General features: G+C 36.8%; 1 protein-coding gene across 3 annotated transcripts; it reads right to left on the reverse strand.

Moving 5' to 3' along the window:
- Positions 1-237: 237 nt before the first annotated feature.
- Positions 238-12,830, reverse strand: LOC142525589 (protein ABIL4-like). Of its 3 annotated transcripts, none has more exons than XM_075629908.1 (8): positions 12,072-12,830; positions 11,695-11,777; positions 11,438-11,588; positions 10,914-11,201; positions 1,273-1,333; positions 1,072-1,160; positions 687-784; positions 238-540 (listed from the first exon to the last, which is right to left on the reverse strand). In XM_075629908.1, exons 1-5 carry the CDS (start codon positions 12,165-12,167, stop codon positions 1,304-1,306), a joined length of 648 nt encoding a protein of 215 aa, XP_075486023.1. In that variant the 5' UTR covers positions 12,168-12,830; the 3' UTR covers positions 238-540; positions 687-784; positions 1,072-1,160; positions 1,273-1,303. The 3 variants fall into 3 exon arrangements, with proteins under 3 accessions (XP_075486023.1, XP_075486021.1, XP_075486024.1); XM_075629906.1 differs by having other exon boundaries at positions 238-571; XM_075629909.1 differs by lacking the exons at positions 238-540; positions 687-784; positions 1,072-1,160; positions 1,273-1,333 and having other exon boundaries at positions 10,809-10,997.
- Positions 12,831-21,951: the final 9,121 nt, after the last annotated feature.

Consider the following 21,951-nt stretch of genomic DNA (forward strand, 5'->3'; position numbering starts at 1 on the left):
AGCAGATTTTCTCGAACAGTATCTCTTTCATTCTTCCTTTAATCAAAGATACACTTCAACATAAATGATAAAAGCCTAAAAGATAAAAATTGCACACAAAGATTGTTGTTTATGTCAGTTAAACTTGAATGTAATTAAATGGTTTTACACTATTCTCTATCTTATTATATCAACGGAAATTCCTTGAAATAACCTCATCTTATCTCTTTGTATGCACAGTAATATTCAATGTATATAGTTTTGTTATTTACGTGCTTTAAGTTTAAATAGCCTACACTCTACAGTCTACTAGAATTCACAATCGACTGCTAGCATTTAAAATCTGTGACGGGTAAATATTTGTCTTAGTAGATAAACCACTAAAATGACCTTGATCATGCATATATTAGTAATGGAACTGTCTGTATCTGTCATCTCCAATAATCTACAATTCCTTTCTTGAACTAGGTATGTTAAGAAATGCTTTGAATATATGGCTACTTCTCTTGAGATAAGATTCAGTATCTCTTTCTCGATTTCTCATCTCGAATCTTCTGCAAACTGAAATGGCTCGTCTTAGTTCTAATGAACTCTGCAATAATATTTATTGTACACATGGCATCAAAAGGATTAACTGATGTTTCTTCGTCTAAGCTAGACTGCATGCAGAAATATCTGAGATTAGAAGGCTGGAATTCATTGCTTACCTTATGTTCTTTGTTAGAAAGGTTAGGTGACATTGATCTGTAAGGGATTGTTCCCGACCTTCTGAGTGGCAAACGAAGAGGTGAGACTGAGCAGCTCCCTGGTTTGAATTCAAGGAAGCATGTCAAAATATTGTAATTGAGCATGTAACTCAGCTCTGCATGGGGACTTATTTGTATGCTAATCAAATGAATCGAGTGATCCCGAACGTTTGTAGGAACCCATTGTCGACGTTCGAACGAGAATAGTTTATAGACAAGAATCTCGATTAAGAATTATAATCATATTTCATCGTCAATGTAAATACAATAAATTCAAAACTGCAATTTTTGAGAGATAGAGTTACAATTTGATGAATCATTCGAGCTAAATATACTATGCACTCACCTGATTCTCTATTAGACACAATCCCTGTGTAAGAGAAGACTTTAGAAATTGGAGAATTTTCAGCACTTTCAATCCTTGACTGTCCTTTTCTACATAAAAGAATATCAAACTGAAAGCTATATTCATAACCAAGAAATGTCTCAAAAAAAAAAAAAATGAATGATAAAGAAAAAACCACATTTTTCTGATGTTATCTTTTACCTTAATACAGATGATTTATGTTCTGATTTTGCTACTTGAAAAGCTTTATCGAATGGAATATCTGTGGCAAAAGTAAGTTTTCACTTCATGACAAATCATAGGCATTATAAATATTCAATTTTGATGACTATGTGATACAAATTTAATTGAACCGGAGAAAAGGAAGGTAGAATATGTGCCTTATTATGAATGCAAAAAACCACATTTTTACACAATTTTATTAGTGGGGATTTTTTTTTTCCAACCCAATCACTAGTTCTTTGTTTTATAATTATGTCGCATGTTGAGTTCAACATTTTTAATCCCTTCAAAGTAAATTGTCATGGACCTTTTACGGAATAATATACTACAACAAGATAGAAATTTCAAATCCAGTGAATTATGATGCTAATAAAAGGCGTTGACCTTTAGAGTTCCAGGTTGCCGATTATGTTTTCTTGAAAGTATCACTGATTCGTGGTACTATGAGATTTGAGGATAGAAGAAAGTTAGATCCACGTTATATTGGTCCCTATGCGATTGTTGAGAGGATTGGTTCATTGGCTTATCGTTTGAACTTGACGCATAGTTTGTCTTTGATACATAATGTGTTTCATGTATCTATGATGTGGAAGTACGAGTCAGATCCGTATCATGTCTTTAGTACCGATGATGTGGAGTAGGACAATTCACTTAGCTATGTTGAACATCCAGTGCAAATTTTGAACCACAAAGATAAACTTAGGAACAAGATGATTCCTTTGGTCATGGTGTAGTGGAGTAGAGATTGGAAAGAAGAAGCTACACGAGAGTTAGAGGCTAAGATGCGTCAAGAATAACCTCATTTGTTTGAAAATGATGAATTATTTTATGTGTTCTGATTTTCCTATGTATTACCTATGGATACAATCGAGTCGAGTCGAGCCGAACTCTTGAATATTTGAGCTTGATTCATTTATAATCGAGCTGAACTCGAGCTTTATTTAACGAATATATTCATGGCTCACAAGCTTATTCAATCTTTTATCGAGCCTAAACGAATTTAATAAATATGAATTATACATTTAAATTTTCATTAAATTCATTAAAAAATAAATTTTATATTTGGAGAAAAATATAAAATTCTTATTAAAAATTTTAAATTTATTATAATAAATAAATTTAATAGATTTTTCTATATATTTATAAGTAATGTGCTAAATCAATAAATCAAATATGAAAATTGTATTTTTCATCTAAGAGATAGACTCACGAACTTACCAACGAACATGTTCACGAGTTAACGGGCCAAATATTGTAAAGCTTGAGCTTGGTTCGTTTATCTTATCGAGTCTTATTAAACGAGCTTAAATGAACTTTTATCGAATCGAGTTTCGAATAGTTCACAAACATTTTGATTCATTTACATCATCCCTAATTTACATCATCTCTAGTATTACCAGTGGTAATGTTTTAAACAACTTTGTGTATCAATGATGTGAAGAAAGAACGTAAGCACATTTCTCCCTTCAACCTTTTGTTGGAATTTGAATCAAATTTAGAGTTTGAATAAAAATTATGTCTCATAAATGTGAGAGTATCTTTTGGCTCTCCACATTCTGTAGTTAGTTGTGGCTCATTATTGTGGAAGTGTATTTTGACTTTTCACATTCTTAAGTTAATTGACGAGTTTTGGCTCTTCATATTCTTGAGTTAATGAGAAGACTAATTGAGTTAATTAATCATGCATGACTTTTGGTGTGCATTTTGGAGCTTATAAATTGTGTGTTCATTTCCTCATTTCAGATATATGAAAATCTTATCTCTTTCAAGTATTCTCTTGCATTTCATATTGTTAGCTTTTCATTTGGCCTCCGTTAAATTTCGGTGATAAAGTAAATGTACGTTTTCAGTTTACCGTAGTAGTGTCTCGTGCTAAGTCACTGCTGGTTTTTTCGTTGTATCCTGAGAAACAGACGTCCAAGACGATCCTCGAAGCACATACACGAGGGGACGATCCTCGGTTTGGTTTTTAAGCTTTGCTCTACTATGTTTTTTTCACCATTTAGTTCATCGATATTTGAAAGATAATTTGAAGAATTTTGAAGTATATTGTCAAATTCTGGGAATTTTAAGAATATGTGGTTATTAGTGAAGAAATAGAGAGTGAGCGGAAAACTCAAGTCGTAGTATTGTAAAACTGAATAAAGAATACAAAGAGAATATATTTATATACCTAGGGTAAACACAAAAAGAATAAATGACTCATCTACCCTTGAGAGCTAACAATAATATATTATATTCTAACATCCCCTCTCAAACTCACGATGCTACAGCTAAAAGCATGGAGAGTTTGTCAGACAAAAAACGGAAGCGCGAAGCGGAATGTGCCTTGGTAAACATATCAGCTATCTGCAGAGAAGAAGGAACAAAATGTAACGTGATGGTGCCAAGCTGGAGATGATGACGAGTGACGTGACAATCGATCTCAATGTGCTTTGTCCTCTCATGAAAAACTGAATTGCGTGCAATCTGAATTGCACTCTGATTATCACAATATAACGGAGTAGGATGACGAAGAAGAATACCGAAATCCGCAAGCAACCAACGTAACCAAACAATCTCGCAAGTAGTTGAAGCCATAACACGATACTCGGCTTCGGTAGAAGATCTAGAGATAACAGCTTGTTTCTTACTTTTCCAAGAGATAAGAGAATCTCCAAGAAAAATACAGAAGCCAGTGGTTGACTTACGATCCGTGGGATCGCCAGCCCAATCAGCATCAGAGTATGCACGCAGCTCTAAGGAGGAAGTAGAGAGAAACAAAAGACTCTGAAACTGAGTTCCCCGAAGATACCTGAGAATGCGAAGAACAGCAGCCCAATGAACTGTAGTTGGTACAGTGACAAACTGACTTACTACATGAACAGCATGCACAATATCTGGACGAGTCACAGTGAGATAAACCAAGCTGCCAACAATAGTACTGTATAAGGTAGGATCTGGCAAAGGAGGTCCATCTGACAGAGAGTACCAAGCATTGGTCTCAAGAGGAAGTATCAACTATTCTGTTATCAGTTAGACGTGCACGCTCAAATAGATCTGCTATGTACTTTGACTGAGATGAAAGATAACCTTTTGGAGAATAGGCAACCTCAATTCCTAGAAGTAACGTAGCAAACCTAAATCCTTCATAGCAAAGCAGCGAGCTAACTCAGACTTCAAAGCCTCAATACCATCAATATCATCACCGGTGATTATCATGTCATCAACATATAAAGACAGAAGTATACGACCTGCAGGAGTACACTTGACAAATAATGCGGAATCATGATGACTAGGAATAAACCCAAGCGAAGTAATCACTATAGAAAATTTCTCAAACCAAGCACGAGGAGCTTGTTTGAGACCATAAAGAGCCTTACGAAGTCTACAAACTTCACCAGGTTGGTGAGCAACACCAGGAGCAGGAGCCATAAAAACTTCTTCATGAAGATCACCATTCAAGAAAGCATTCTTGACATCCATCTGAGAGATTTTCCATCGACGAACAGAAGCAACAGCAATTAGAGTACGAACTGTCGTCATTTTAGCAACGGGGGCAAATGTTTCCTCATAACCCATGCCATGCTTCTGAGAGTAACCTTTAGCAACAAGACGAGCTTTGTAGCGTTCAATAGATCCATCAGATTTGGTCTTGATCTTGTAGACCCAACGAGAGCCAATAGTGTGCTTTCCGGGTGGCAACATAACCAAATCCCATGTATGAGTATGATGAAGAGCAGTCAGTTCCTCAGCCATAGCATTCTGCCAAAGTGGATTACCAACAGCTTCGCTATAGGATAAAGGCTCAGAGAGACGATGAACAGAGGCAACAAATGAAGCGAAAGAGCTAGAATAACACGAATAAACAAAATCAGGTAGTCGAGTAGACTTACGAACCCGAGTGGACTGACGGAGTGGAGGATTATCCGCGATGCCAGGAGATGATTGGGTTGTTGTAGGGGGATTTGGAGGAGCAGGAGTCTCTAGTGTGGTCGTGGGCAAAGTCTCGTCGGTGTCGGAGGTGAAAGGGTCAATACAAATAAGATCTGCATGTGTCATATTATGCGAACTAACAGGTATAGAAAAGAATGGAACGTGTTCAAGAAACACAACATGACGAGAGACATAAAGTTTTTGACTAATTGGATCAAAGCAACGATATCCTTTTTGACCAATACCATAACCCAGGAAAACCCACAGAGCAGAGCGCGGAGACAACTTATTGCGCTCGATCTGCGGTCGGAGAACAAAACAGGCACAACCAAAAACATGCAATGAAGAATAATCAGGAGCATGACCATACATTTTTTCAAAGGGTGACAAACCTGAATTGTGTGAAGTTGGGATTCTATTGATCACGTGAACAGCAGTAAGAATTGCTTCACCCCAAAATGCACTAGGAACATTAGAAGACAGTAAGAAAGAGCGAGCTGTTTCAACAATATGTCTTTGTTTTCTTTCGGCAACACCATTTTGTTCAGGGGTTTCTCTACACGAGGTTTGACGTATGGTACCATCAGAAGCAAGCAAACGCGAAAAATCATTAGAAGTGTATTCACCCCCCCAAATCACAATGAAAACACTTGATGACAGCTGAATGTTGATTTTTCACAAGAGCTTTAAAATCATTGAAAATTGCAAGATAATCAGATCTATGTTTCATCAGATAAATCCAACAATAACGAGTGCAATCATCAATAAAAGAAACATAATATCTCGACCTCCCTTTCGTGGGAACAAGAGATGGTTCCCACACATCTGAATGAACAAGATCAAAAGGAGTAGGAGAAAAAGATAGACTTTTATAAAATGGTAATGCCGAAAATTTTGCCAGTTTACAACCACTACAATCAGAAATATCATGACTTTTCAAAGTTCCTAGTGCTCCTGTAGACGCTAAAAAATTCAAACGAGACGCGGAAACGTGTCCTAGACGATTATGCCATAAATAAAAAACAGAAGACGACTGACTCAAACGAAAAGAAGAGAGATCCACACTAGATGCTGCAACATCTGGTACTCTGAGATAATCCAAAACATAAAGTCCCCCCTGTCTACGGCCTGTCCCAATCAGCCTCTGGGATCGCGGGTCCTGCGCATAACAATTTGAAGAAGAAAAGTAGACTAAGTATCCAGACTCACATAATTGACTGACCGGAACAAGATTAAGTGTAAGATTGGGAATATAGTATACATCGGGAAGAGATGAACAACACGTAACAAGAGAACCAACGCCTACTAATGGCATAGGTGTACCATCAGCAGTCACAATTTCAATGGAAGAATTGTGAGACAAAGAAGCAAAAGATGACAAATCAGGGGACATATGATGAGATGCTCCTGAATCCAAGACCCAGATGGACGAAGATATACCTGAAGTGCCAGAGGATGACAAACCTATATGTGAAGAAGCTGACATAGCATGAGGCTGTGAAGCGAGGAACTGTTGAAACTGCTCAAACACATACGGATCAAAAGACGGTGCAGCAACTGCATTGTTAGACTGAGGTGGTCGATATGTCCACTGGTTTGATGGATTACCAGGTTTCCATGGAGTGTTCTGAGATGGCTGCTGCTGCTGCTGTGGTTTCCATGGAGTGTTCTGAGATGGCTGATGTTGCTGTTGTGGTTTCCACGGAGTGTTATGTGGTCGTTGTTGTTGCTGTTGCGGCTGCACTTTTCCTTTACTCAACAATAGTGGGCATTGAGCTTTCCAGTGCCCATTCTCTTTACAAAAAGCACACTCATCTTGAGAAACCTTCGTATTTGACTTGTTTTGGTGATTAGCTTGAGGTCGTTGAGGAGCTGCAAAGACAGATGGTGTAATCGGGATTGTCCCTTTGTCAACGTGAGACTTAAGACGAATCTCTTCAGCTAACAATTCACTTACAACCGAGTCAACAGAAGGAAGAGGGTTACGATGAAGAATCGTCCCACGCAGACCCTCAAAATCATTCCGAAGTGCCATCAAAAATTGTACCAAGCGCTGTTCTTCTCTCCGAGCAATATAAGGTGAGAATGCTCTCAATTCTGCAGATTCTGTTAATGCCAATTGATCCCAGAGTGACGACATGGCAGAATAAAATTCTTGGATGCTCATATCTTTCTGCTGAAGGGCACGAATATCTGTCTCCAATTGATATTGTTTGGCAAAATTAGACTGTGTATACAAGCGTGCCAGATGATCCCAAACCTCCTTAGCAGTCTCGTATTTTGCCAATTGAGCACCTATTGAGTGCGCAACAGAATTATTAATCCACGTAATAATCTTCGAATTATCTACCTCCCAAACATCCAATGACACAGCATAATCAGGGTTCGTCTGGTCTGTAGGCTTGTCTCGTACACCTGTGACGTAGCCCCACATCGATTTCCCCCGCAAGAAATTATTCATAACATAACCCCAATACGAATAATTTTTTCCATCCAATTGAACACTAATTGACTGAAGAGAATCGTCTTTACGAGTAGCCATGATGCCAAAACCAAACAAAACCGAACGAATAAAACAAAACACGATGCAGAGAAGAAGTCGATTACCAAAGAGAAACTAGACGAACGAAAAGTTGTACGAAAACAGCAAAAAAAAATCGGTAGGGGCTCCGTCCCAAACCCCGGGCGGGGGCGCGCTGCCCCCCAGCGAACTCACCGCGGAGTTCGATCCGCGAAAGCTGTGGATAAGATTAACAGTTCTTCTCTACGATTGACAGATCCATGAGATGGAGGCTCTGATACCATGAAGAAATAGAGAGTGAGCGGAAAACTCAAGTCGTAGTATTGTAAAACTGAATAAATAATACAAAGAGAATATGTTTATATACCTAGGGTAAACACAAAAAGAATAAATGACTAATCTACCCTTGAGAGCTAACAATAATATATTATATTCTAACAATTAGTTGTTTAAATACTCTAGCTTTTGACGATGTTGAAACTTTTTTTTTTGGAATTTAATTTATAAGTCGCAAGTTTTAGAATTTTAAAGCCTAAATAGTGATTTTGGAATTTTAGGCTAATTGTTGTTTATTGAAAAATAAATAGAAGTTGATGTGAAATTAATTAATTGTCACAAGTTTGGATAACCAGGAAGCATATGAAACTTCATAAATTATTGTGGTAATTAAAGTTGAAGGTTAATGTTCATATTGATAATTTTCTTACAGTTATTGGAATGCATTTTAAGATTATTCTTCATTCATAAATTAAAACATGATTTTGCATATATTAGAATAATATGTGGATTTATATGCATGGTTGAACTTGCATTTATATCTAGCCATGACTCTGTTGTTTATGAGATTTCTGTTTACTCTTGGATGAGTTTTTTAGACATCAGATTCGGGGGCGTGTAAGCGTCACACCTCTAATGAACAGCGGAAGGGTCGAGCAGTCCTGCATACTGACACCTTTGATGCAGATGTGCAGGGACGATGGCGTATTTGACATGTCACACCCCTGACACATGGGGCCACAATTGTTGATATTGATTTATCAGATCTAATTTGATACTCGAGATTATCTGGTACCCTACATGCATTGCATTATATTGATTACATTTCATTTCATTTATATATTCTTTAAGTTTTTTGATCTTCGTACTAGGTTTTGACCCATGTCCTTCAGGGCTGCTGTGGTTTGTTTGTGATTCCATAGCAAGTTACATGTGGTTCTGATGCAGTGGGCAGAATGTCTGTCATTGGAGCACAATGAGTTGAGTCGTAATGAGTTTGGAGTCTCTAGATATTTATACTATATATTGAATCATTTTTCGAGGAGATGTCTCGTGTATTTGTATGTTTATACTTGAGTCTTGGAATTTATTATGTTTCATTGAGCTTGCGTGGCTCTGTTTGTAATTGATGTTTGGTTTAATGTATTGAAATCTATTTTCGAGTATATAAATGTTGTTGTGTTGTTGAAATTTTTGAGATGTCCTACTTACGAGGATGTCATGTCTTCTGTAGGTTCAAAACAGAAATTTTTTACTCTATTTTCACTGTTTACACTAATAAAGTCTGGTTGTTTGTTAATTAAACAGTGGATAGATAAATTTATCTTTGATAAAATCATGTGAGCCTCAAGTCAATTACGAGATCGTAGGGTTCTCTCTCAAAACGAGCCTCAATTCTATCATAAATCCACATTCACCACCCCCTAATGTGATCCATAACTCGGGACCATAAAAATAGTGCAATCGTCATTGGGGAATTCCAGGCACTACAACATCAAATCAAAGCTCTGTATCCGGAGGATATGACAGCTACTGAAAAAAGGCAGCAAGTTCTAATTAATCACTTGGAATAGAAAACCCACGTCCATAGGCTTGCAACAATCAATTAAAAATGTTCAGGAAGACAAATTGGCCATTGAACGGGAGGGTCTAATTGCATACAAGCTCCAACTACCGGCAAATTCAAAACTTCACACTATGTTTCATTTCTCTTTCTTAAAAAAAACCAAAGGAAATATTGATTGAAGTCTACAACTCCCACCTGAAGATTATCGACCACTACCCCAAGCTTTTTGGGATAAGCAAATGCATAAAAGTACAACACAATTTTTAGTACCCTTCCCTCATGGTTGAGGACAACCATGATCTCCAAGGGGGAGTAATGTCATGGGCCTTATATGGAATAATATAATACAACAAGATGTAAATTTCAAGCTCAATGAATTATTCTGCTATACTATTTTATTTAGAAATATGATTTGTTGTTCTCTTATTTTTTTGAATAATAGGATCATTTCAAAGATAAAATGATCTTCTATTTATGTTAGGATTTGAGTTTATCTTTAGTAGTAGATAGGAAAATTTATCTTGAGAGGGAGAATGATTCAATGTATTTATAAGTGAGTGCATGCAGGGACGTAGCCAGAAAAAAAATTTATCCTGGGCTGAATGAATCGATAAACAACATTAAATAATATAAATCAAATATTTAAAAATTCCTTCACGTGAAATTTTAAATCAGCAGGAGACTAGCAGCTTTCATCCTCTTGTTTCCATTTTAGGAGGACGGCCGTAAAAGAAAACCCTCAGGAAATGGGCTAATATTGGGCTAAAAATCGGGAAAAAAATTAAAAATACAAGGCTACAATTTAAAAAAAAAGAAAACTCATTTCATATTCCTAATTAGTCACAAAAAAATAGACTGGGCTGGAGCCCACCCCACCTTTGGGGTGGCTCCGTCCCTGAGTGCATGTAAATAAATGGTTAAACATATATCTTCCTAAAATACTAGTGCTAAAAGATCGTGAGAGCCTCAAATGTCTACCCAAAACGACCCTCAATTTCATCATAAATCTACGGTTCACTGCCCTTAACTTGATCCATAACTCGGGACCATAACATAAATTTTGGTTCTGTTCACGCAGAAAACTAAAAATCCCACTAACACAATAGATATACAAGTTTAGCTATTTAGAGACAAACTAGTAAGGGACGTGACAAGAGCCATCCGAATAATCTTTTTTCCCAAGGTTCTACATTCTTTAGTTAAAAACGTAGTTTCCTGCCGAAATTTTACACTGAATGTTAAGTGCCTTCGCCCTTCATGCACAAATTCTGATCACCAGAGCATTTAAAGAAAATAAACACAACCAATTTTTTTTAAAAAATAATAAAACAAAACAATTACTTTGATCTTGTTGGTGCTTGTCATATTCAGGACATGGACTGCAATCTTTGTGCAAAAACTTTGATTTGGCTGATATAACATTATCTGCAACTGCACGCCAAAAAAAAAAATTTGACAGGACAATGATAAGCTGATGTCTAAATACAAAAAATAAGGATTGATAGTTGAAGGGCTACTGAAAAAATGACGAAGGTAATTGCCTGGAATGTTGTACTTCTTATGGTGCTTTATCATCGACTGTTTCGATAGGCCTCTCAAGTCCAAGAATCCTTGGTAAGTGTTTAATCTCTACGCTTTCATACATACAATTAAATATATGCTATAATGTACCTTTTGTAATATGGGAAAAATTTGAGCAGAATATATTATCTACCACAGGAAAAATGTGCAGAAAAGGATCCTCCAATTCATACAAATATCAGCCATACCATAAAATTTTTGGACAAGGCAAAAATAGCTACTACTCCACCACAAAATTAACAATTTTTATGGTGTAGATTCAGCAAGAGTTCAAAAATTTATACCTGTTGAATGGAAGAAAATCGAATATTTGTATCAGAGAATTCATTGGCCTTCTCATCCAAGAATTTTTTGAGTTTATCAGCCATAGAGCCAAAATGATCAACAGTATGGACAAGAGCTCTAGCAACATAATCTTTGGACCCCTCTACCAAACTGAAAACTTGAATATATCAAATTCCAATCAGTAGCAAAATCTGTATCGATTCTTTCGAATTCAGAACAAATAATATATAGGATCTGTTATTAATTAATGACGTACAAGTGTTTATGATTCTCTTTGACATAGGATGATTCGAAATATTCGGCTGCCGAATATAACTGTTCCCTCAGATTTTTTAAATCCTAAAATCAATGTAAATAATGAGAACGTCAGATGCAATAAAAAGTAGCCAGTTATCTAGATTTTTATTCAAGGCTGAAGAATCTTTCATGTGTAGTGCCCAAGAAACTTAAATAAAATTGCTTCATGCATGAGTACAAGTAGAGACAAAAAACAGTACTTTACTGTTTCACAATATGAGACTGCTTTCAAGGGTTCAAAAAGTTGTTTAAAAAACTCTCTTATATCAAAAAATGTTTTCTTTCTAAAAATCTAATCAACTAATAAAGAGTATGTACACAGGTGTAGAGTTTTACCTTCAAGCTACTAGCAAACTGGGAGCTGTGTTGTTTGGATATATCATCCATTGAGTTTGAAAATGGTGCAGCATTTCCCGTTATGTGAGAATCCATTTGGTTCAAAGGCAACTTCAGAAAGTAGCTTAATTTTTGTTAATAAAAATGAAAGTACAAGTCACAAGTATATGAGAACTCGCACCCGTGAAGACCCGGTCGAAAAATTACACTGCCACTATCCACTTGCTTCTACCACTACAATGGAGGAGTTATGGAGGCACAACATGGGGGTAATCATGGTCTAGTCATGGGTGGTTGATTGAGATAGTGGGAGGAAGTAGTGGGTGGTAACCACCGCTTTATACCTCTATAAATATCCATCAAGTTCATTAGTAAAATTACACCTAAAAGCATCAAAACACCATCAACTTCGAGCCCCATGGCTGCAACATTTTTCGAGCATCCTAGTAATGAAATTCTACAGAAAATCTGTCCAAGAGTCGAACCAATCGACACCTTTTTTCAAGCATAAACAACATCCCATTTGAAACAAGTTTCGATAGCAAGAAACAACACTTGTTCGATCATTTCTAGTAACTTCGTTCACGTTTTATTTCAAGAAAAAATAGGTAAACGAGCTTATGTTTTAAAATAAATATGTATGTTTTAAATTTATCATTCATAATATGATATGTTCTATTCGACATTGATTTGTACTATTTTGCTAATTATGTTTATTTTTGTTACAAACATGTTTATAAGTTCAAAGGTACTATTATGATTCAAAAATTTCCGAAACAAGAAACGATAAGTTTATGTGTAACGTCCCGAAAATCGGAAAGTCCACGTGAACCACATGCATGTAAATTATTAAATTTCTTTGATATTTTATTAAATTCTTTTAAAGCATATAATGTATTTTTATTTTATTAAATTGTATTTAATTATTTTTATGCATTTTATGCATTATTATTGCATGATAATGAAGGAAAAAGAGAACTCTAGCTTCCCTTGGAGTGAAAAATCGAGAAGTGAGGAGAGAAATGAGGGAAAAGTGAACCAACTCTTCTATTATATCACTTAAATCTCGAAAACACGCTTTTTAAAAATCGCTGGCCGCCCGGGCGGACATCTTTTTCCGCCCGGGCGCGGAACTCTCGGCCAAAACACCATTTTTCCCGAACAAGACCCGCCCGGGCGCACATTAATTCCCGCCCGGACGCGCACTCTGTGCACATCCACTACAAAGATTGCTTTCGAAACGCCTCTTCCCTTCAGAATTAGGAAAAGTGGTAAACTAGAAAGTTGTAGTCCTATGTCTTGTCTTGCATCTCCAATTGGCCTCATGTCATTTGGAGATCTGAGTAAAAAGTTATGCTCAATCTCCCAACATGTGTCATTGTAAGAACGACGATACGCACGACACACTTCAGGGCGCTTTTGGCTCATCTTCCCTAATGATTTGAACAAAACTCAAAACTGGAAAGTTATAGCCTTATGTCTTATCTTTCTAATGAAAGTAACCTCACATCAATTGGATCAATATACAAAACATTATTCTAAAAACCACAACTTGTGCCATATTTTTCATACCGTTTCTGCACTTCCATTACTTATTTAGCTCAAATTCCACCTTTGATTCTACCCATCCATTATCTATTCCATTCTATAACATCATTACCATTCATACCATAACGTAAAGCCAAGAACCATCACAACTACTGCCATATTATATCAAAATTCGGGCATTACAATTCCTCCCCTCTAAAAATAGATTTCGTCCTCGAAATCAATCATCTCTTTCAAGTCTAACATGTAATAATCAATACTGAAATTAAAACCGAGAATAGAAGCGTACTTCATTTGAATAACTCTGGATATTTTTGTCTCATTTTATCTTCTAATTCCCAAGTTGCCTCCTCGACACCATATCTATTCCACTGTACTTTAACCAATGGTATCAATTTATTTCTGAGTTGTTTATCTTTTCTGTCTAGAATCTGAATCGGTCTCTCAATGTAGCTCAAATTCTGATCTAACTCAATCTCATCGGGTGGAAGTACATGAGAAGGATCTGGATGATATTTCCTCAACATAGACACATGAAAAACATCATGAATACCTGATAATGCAGGAGGAAGAGCTAATCTATAAGCCAAATCACCAACACGTTCCAAAATCTCATGCGGACCTATGAATCTCGGTGATAATTTACCCTTCTTTCCAAATCTAACTGTACCACGAAATGGAGATATTTTCAGAAAAACTCTGTCACCTTTCTCAAAAATCAACGGCCGTCTCCTGATGTTCGCATACTTAGCCTGTCTATCCTGAGCAGCTCTCATAAGACTCTGAATCAATTTTACCTTCTCTGTCATATCTCTTATCATATCAGGTCCTACAATGGGTGCTTCAGATAAATCGTCCCAATACAGAGGAGATCGACACTTCCTGCCATATAGTGCTTCAAATGGTGACATTCCGATGCTCACTTGATAACTATTGTTATAAGAAAACTTGACAAGTGGTAATGAATCCTGCCAACCAATGCCAAAATCCATAACTACAGCTCTCAACATATCCTCTAATGTCTGAATAGTACGTTCTGACTGTCCGTCTGTCTGAGGATGATAGGCTGTACTCAAATGCAAATGAGTACCAAGGGCCTCTTGTAAACTCTGCCAAAAATGAGAAGAAAATCTGGGATCACGATCTGATACAATGGACTTAGGCACACCATGCAATCTCAAAACTTCTCTGATATACAAACTGGCCATCTGATCATGCCTATATGTCATCTGATAAGGAATAAAACATGAAGACTTGGTTAATCTATCAACGATAACCCAAATTGAATCGCAACCCCTCGACGACCTCGGCAATTTCGTTACAACGTCCATGGTGATATGGTCCCACTTCCATTCTGGAATCTTAAGGCTATGCAAAAGACCTTCTGGTCGCTTTTTTTCTGCTTTCACTTGTTGACAATTCAAACAACGAGATACAAATTCTGCTATGTCATATTTCATTCTTTTCCACCAAAATTGTTTCTTCAAATCATTGTACTTTTTTTTACTTCCAGGGTGTACACTGAATTTACTGCAATGAGCATCACGCAAAATCTGTATCCTCAATTTTGAAATATTAGGAATTACAATACGATCATTCACAAACAAAATACCCTCATTATTGACCTGAAATTCTGATCGATGTCCTGATTTAACAAGTTCAACTGATTTCTGAATGCTTTGATCTAACCTTTGAGCCTCTTTAATCTTTACAAACAACTCTGGCTCTGCCTGAATCATAAATACTCTTATAGGTTGAGTATCTACCACAAAATCCAAACCAGAAAGACAACATTCTTCTATTAAGTCAGATACACTGCTAGTGATCAAGGACATATTGCATACTTTTCTGCTCAAAGCATCGGCTGCTGCATTAGACTTTCCTGAATAATATTTTATTTCGCAATCATAGTCCTTCAACAAATCTAACCAACGCCTCTGTCTCATGTTCAGCTCCGCTTGTGAAAAGAGGTATTTCAAACTCTTATGATCAGTGAATATCTCAAATTTCTCCCCATACAAGTAGTGACGCCAAATCTTTAGCGCAAAAACCACTGCTGCTAGTTCCAAGTCATGCACTGGGTATCTAGACTCATGTGGCTTCAACTGTCGTGAAGCATAGGCAACCACACGGCCATGCTGCATTAATACACAACCCAGTCCTTGATGTGAAGCATCAGTGTGCACTGTAAATCCTCCTACACCGGATGGAATAGTCAGAACTGGAGCACTAGTCAATATCTGCTTAAGTTCAACAAAACTATCCTCACATGCTTGCGACCAAATAAATGGTACATTCTTTTGTGTCAGCTGGGTAATTGGCCTCGCAATCTGTGAGAATCCTTCAATAAATCTGCGATAATAGCCTGCCAAATCCATAAAACTACGTACCTCAGGAACTGATGTCGGTCTAGACCAATTGATGACTGCATCAACTTTACTCGGATCAACTGATATACCAGCACTTGAAATCACATGTCCAAGGAAAACCACTCTATCCAACCAAAACTCGCATTTCGATAATTTAGCATACAACTTTTCAGTTCTCAAAATTTGCAAAACAGCTCTCAAGTGCTCGACATACTCAATTTCAGATTTTGAATAAATAAGAATATCATCAATGAAGATCACAATAAATTGATCTATATACCTTTAAAACACACGGTTCATCAAATCCATAAATACCGCAGGTGCATTGGTCAACCCAAAAGGCATAACCAAAAATTCAAAATGCCCATACCTGGAACGAAAAGCAGTCTTAGGCACATCTGTCTCTCTAACTCTTAACTGATGATATCCGGATCTTAAATCAATCTTAGAATATACTGAAGAACCCTGCAATTGGTCAAAGAGATCATCAATCCTTGGCAAAGGATACTTATTCTTTACTCTGGCTTTATTCAACTGTCTATAATCGACACAAAGCCTCATAGACCCATCTTTCTTCTTCACGAATAAAACCGGAGCACCCCAAGGTGAAACACTTGGTCTTAAATATCCTTTAGCCAATAGATCCTCAAGTTATTCCTTTAGTTCCTTCAGTTCAATTGGCGACATCCTATAAGGAGCTCTAGAAATAGGTTGTGTACCTGGCATCAACTCAATGTTGAAATCAATCTCTCGGACTGGAGGAAATCCTGGAATCTCATCTAGAAATACATCTGAAAATTCACTAACAATTGGAATATCTATCAATATAGGTACTGACCTTGAAATATCAATTGCATAAACCAAGAAACATTCGGCTCCTTTCTGCAACAAACGAGTCATGGACAAAACAGATATCAAAGAAATCTTAGCTCGAGAACCTTTACCATAGAATGTCCAGTGATCTGTCATATCAGACCTAAACTCAACAATCTTCTGAAAACAATCTACAGTAGCCCTGTATCTTGTCGACATGTCAATACCAACTATGCAGTCAAAATCAGACATCTCCAACACAATGCAATCAATCTCAATGACATTATCCTCATAACGAAATTCACAACCACTTATCATTTCTGCTGACCTCATCACTTTGCCCAGTGGAGTAGAAATAGATAATGTAGATGATAATGGCATAGAATGCAATGAATGCAACAACACAAAGTGCTCAGCTATGAAAGTATGTGATGCACCAGTATCCATCAAAACATAAGCAGGATAACTTGAAAGAAAACAATTACCTGCAATAACATTATCTGGAGCATTATGTGCTTAATCCTCAGTGAGTGCAAAAACTCGAGCCTGCTGTCTAGGTGGTTGTCCTACCCTGTGGCCACCACTCTGTTTGTTCTGATCTGTCCGGTTTGATTACTGATAAGAATGAACTGTAGGGGTTTGACGATTCTGGTGAGGTGTATGTCTCGATGATCCCCCACTCTGAGATATTTCACTGCCACGGTTAGGACACACTCGAGCATAGTGTCCCACCTGGTTACACAAGCGGCAAGCTCTCGAGATTCCTCTACACTGATCGGTATAATGTCTACCACCACACTGACCACAAGTCGGACCTGAATAACCAGTGCTCTGAACTGAACCAGACTGTCTCGATCCACTAGAACTCGAAAAATTACTGTCATGCCTCTTAAATTGCTTGCCTCTAGCCTTGAACTGCTCTCTTATGTTTCCACTGTTACCGCCACTATTACCCTGTCTGAAATGCTGTCGGAACTGTGACTGTTGGGGTCGTTGCGAATACTGAAAACCTCTCTGCCTAATGATTCCAGTTTCAGTTCCCTTTGCTCGATCAAGAGCCTCAGCAAAAGTGTTAGGCCTTCCGGTATTAACCAAAGTAAATATATCTGGGTTAAGACCATTTATGAAGTGATCGGTCTTAGCTTCTTCATCAGATGCTACATGAGGAGCAAATCTCAGTAAATTTGAGAACTTAGCAACATAGTCCTCAATATTCAGATTTCCCTGTTTTAAATTTGCAAACTCGGCTCCCCTATCTTTCCTGTAAGAGGTAGAAAAGAAACACTGATAAAATTCAGATTTAAAAATATCCCAGGTAACAATCGTACCTCGACCCTCTAAAGCTTTCTTAGTCATTATCCACCAACTCTTAGCAACACCCAATAACTGATGAACAACTAATTTGATTCTACGATCATCTAGATACTCAAGAGATTCAAATAACTGATCCATATTCTCCAACCAGTTCTCACACTCTAATGCATTCTCTATACCCTTCATCATCGGTGGGTGCAAAGACTGAAATCTGGCTAACAGTATCTCCATCGGAGTCGGAGTTATATCCATCTGAGTATGAGTAGCACTGCCCTGATCTTGTGCCACTGGTATGTCCTGTCTAGGTCTACCACGACCTCTACCTCGAGTAGCCATGTCTGATATAAAATAGATCAAACACATATAAAATCACAACATCATAATCATCTCAATCTTGTATCAATCATCTCTGGCTCTTGAGACTCAACAATCTCAAAAATCTCGAATAAAACTCAACAATATAATATCTCAATTTAAATCATGTATTTCACATCATAGCACAATGAAAATGCTAACAAATATATCACATGATCAAGCAATTCAAACTGACTCGATCTACCATGTTCCCAAATATCTTACGCTCTGATACCACCTAATGTGGGGCCCCGGGTCCGATATCTAGTAGCCCAACTGGTACCAAGTCTCTTTGAACTATGTAATTATGCCAGGAGGTCATGGGTTCGAGACTTGGGGATGTATCACTCCACCAACCTGGTGTGGAGAGTCCTATGAGTAATGACGCTTGTGGAAAGCCTATGAGGGAAAATGCCCCAGAAGGAACCCAAGATGGGACAAGGCCCCCGAGGGAGCCCAAGATCGGGATAGCCCATGGTCGTTACATTATGACCCTGATGCTTTTGGTAAGAATAACCGATATATGGTGTAGCCTCTTAGAGGAACCAATATTTGGTCTCACCCTTAGAAGAATTACATATAGAGGATTGATCAGTAACATAATGAAAAATGAGATGAAATAGCGGTGCAATACAACTACGAATACAATATGTCTATGATACGTTTGAGCTATGTTTACATTCTGCCTATTCTTTGTCATGACCTTGTCGCGACATGTATCTGCGGCATGACTCTTTCAAATTTTCAAAATTATATATATTTATATTATTTTGTTTCTGTTTCGATCGACTCTTACTTGCTGAGTATTTCACAAAATACTCTCCCTTTACGCTTCATCCCTATATAAGAATGAGGAGCAAGTCGAAGAAGAATAGCAAGAACACTTTTGAAGATAGTGATGAAGCCCTAACCGATCAAAATTATCATTTTAATTATGTTATCATTTTATTTTCACGTTATAAGCTTCATCATTCTTTTGTATTCATTTAATTGTAAAAAGACAATGATTTGATTATGACATAGACTGGTTTTTGACAAGATTTTTACTACGAAACTTGTTGTTTTATGATTTTTATTTAAAAAAAAAACCTTCATTAAATACATTTTGAATATACTTTAAATTTCAAGCTATACATTGCATGATGCAAGAGAAGAGCACAGGCCGCCAGTTATAGGGGCAAAACAATTGAATATCATCAAACCATTAATGTATTAATTATGCAAAACCAATATTTTTTTTCCAAAAATAATTTGATTAAGTACTACGGATCAGAGAGATTTCCAATTGACAGGAAAAGATATTGGTTATTATTATTATTATTTGGTGGGAAATTGATGATCTCCATTTATTTGACGACGATGCATGGTCAATAATGGGTGTAATTCATCACGCATCCAACTTATTTTTGTTGTCTCGAGCTGTTAATTCTCTCTGGATTTGCGCTCACCAAGTTGATAATTAATGGCGAATTCATCATCCATCCAATTTATTATGGTGTCTTGAGTTTTGCATTATTCAACAAGTGTGCTGGCCAATAAATAATTTCGCCCAGGTAGTTGAGAGATTTAGTTTCGAAAAAAAGTGTAACAAATGTGTTTATGCTATCCACGTGTTTGTCTTCTTTCCCATTTCGTAGATATGAAATTGAATGAATCCTTCTCTGAGAATAACTTAGAGTTTCTTTGCTTCTACATTGCCCAGAGTACAGATGCGGATTTACCCAACTCCAGACCACTAAGAGCATGGATGGTATTAAAGAGTCACTCCGAGAAACCTGCATCACACTACAACAATAAATGGCTATTGTGACACTTTTTTGTAGACACTTTTAATTAAATGTTGTTACAAATACTTAATAATGACACTTGAAAAAATTTAATAATGTGTAAAATAAAAAAACATATTAGATTAGTTATCATGACATTTTTAATTAATGTCATTAAAAATAATGGAGGAAAACAATTAGTTTCCTTCCTCTAATATTTATCCAACCCAAATATTCTCACATTTATTTTATCTATTTTTCCCACATTGTAAAAAATTATTAAAAAACTATTAGATTGCTTGTGCGTACCTCCATCTTTTGTATTTGAGAATCTAGCTCACATTTATTAGAACATATAGGAAGTTCTCATATGCTCAAATATTAGAACATACGAGGACTTCCTATAGTATTTGAGAAACTAATATGTTTTAGATTTGAGAATCTAGTATTTGAGAATCTAGCTCTGGTATGTTTCAAATACTATAGGAAGTCCTCGTATGCTCAAATACTATAATGTCATTAAAACAATTAGATTGCTTGTGCGTACCTCCATCTTAAATATATTAGATTGCTAAAATACTATAATGTCATTAAAACATACGAGGACTTCCTATAGTATTTGAGAATCTAGCTCTGATACCAGTTGTTGGGATATCGGGGAAACAAACGAGGTAACATCGCAGCGGAACATCATAAGTGATATCAACAATTGAATAAGATGAACACCAATACTTATAGTGGTTCACCCCAAGTTTGGGCTACGTCCACTTTAAACCTCTCAAGGAGATCACTTTTTTATTAATAACAAAGAAGACAAGAGAATTGAGAATACAAAGTATTTCACTCAGAACACTCTGATTTTAACACTCACTTTCTCTCCACTAATCCTATTCCTTCCAAGGATAAACACTCCTTAAGAAATCTCGCACTAAATCCTTTATCTCACTTCTACACTTATGATTGTAGATGAGAGGATTTTGTGTTTTGGTGTGTTTTTGAAATGAAGAATGGATGGATATTTATAGGTGAAGTTTAGGGAAGAAAACAAAATTAAAACATCATGGCTTACCTCATAATTTTTGACTAATCAACACATGTGTTTATAATTCAAAAATGGTGTTCTTTGAATTCAAATTTAGGTGGCCTTGAATTCAAAGATTGCTTGCTTGATTACATAGCAACATTTTGGTTCTTTGAATCAACACTCAAAGAATCTAAATGTTTTAGACCTGGAAGGTAGACTATGGAATATTGTGGCAAGCAGACCTCTGCTTCCATCTAAGATTGCACGTTTGTGATATCTAAACACCTGCGAGAACTAACTTCTCCTGGTTGGATATCCTGCGAGTGATCAAATCAAAAGATCAGCTGAGGTGATGTCTCGAGAGAACATATTCAAGATCTGTCAAGTCTAAGTGGAAGCCTATTTCCAGTATTTCGAAAATGATGTTCCACTTGAGGTAATTGCATTTACTCAACAAATAACGGGCTTCAGATTGGCATAATGTGGTCCCTGAAAACCTAAAAGTTTTGACGAGCTACTGGGTAAGAGGACCTTCTATAAGTTGCCTCATCTACTTGTGTTTATTTTGTGCTTAGTTGGGAGTTCATCGCGTTCCATTTCAAGATTTCTTCTGTTGTACAAAGTTTTGGCCATATCTCCAAAGATTCGTCTGTGCAGAAGTATGGCACTTTTCAGGAAGATCAGAAATTACC

This window comes from Primulina tabacum, chromosome 14, assembly GCF_025594145.1.
Source record: "Primulina tabacum isolate GXHZ01 chromosome 14, ASM2559414v2, whole genome shotgun sequence".
In the NCBI taxonomy this organism is placed as follows: Eukaryota; Viridiplantae; Streptophyta; class Magnoliopsida; order Lamiales; family Gesneriaceae; genus Primulina; species Primulina tabacum.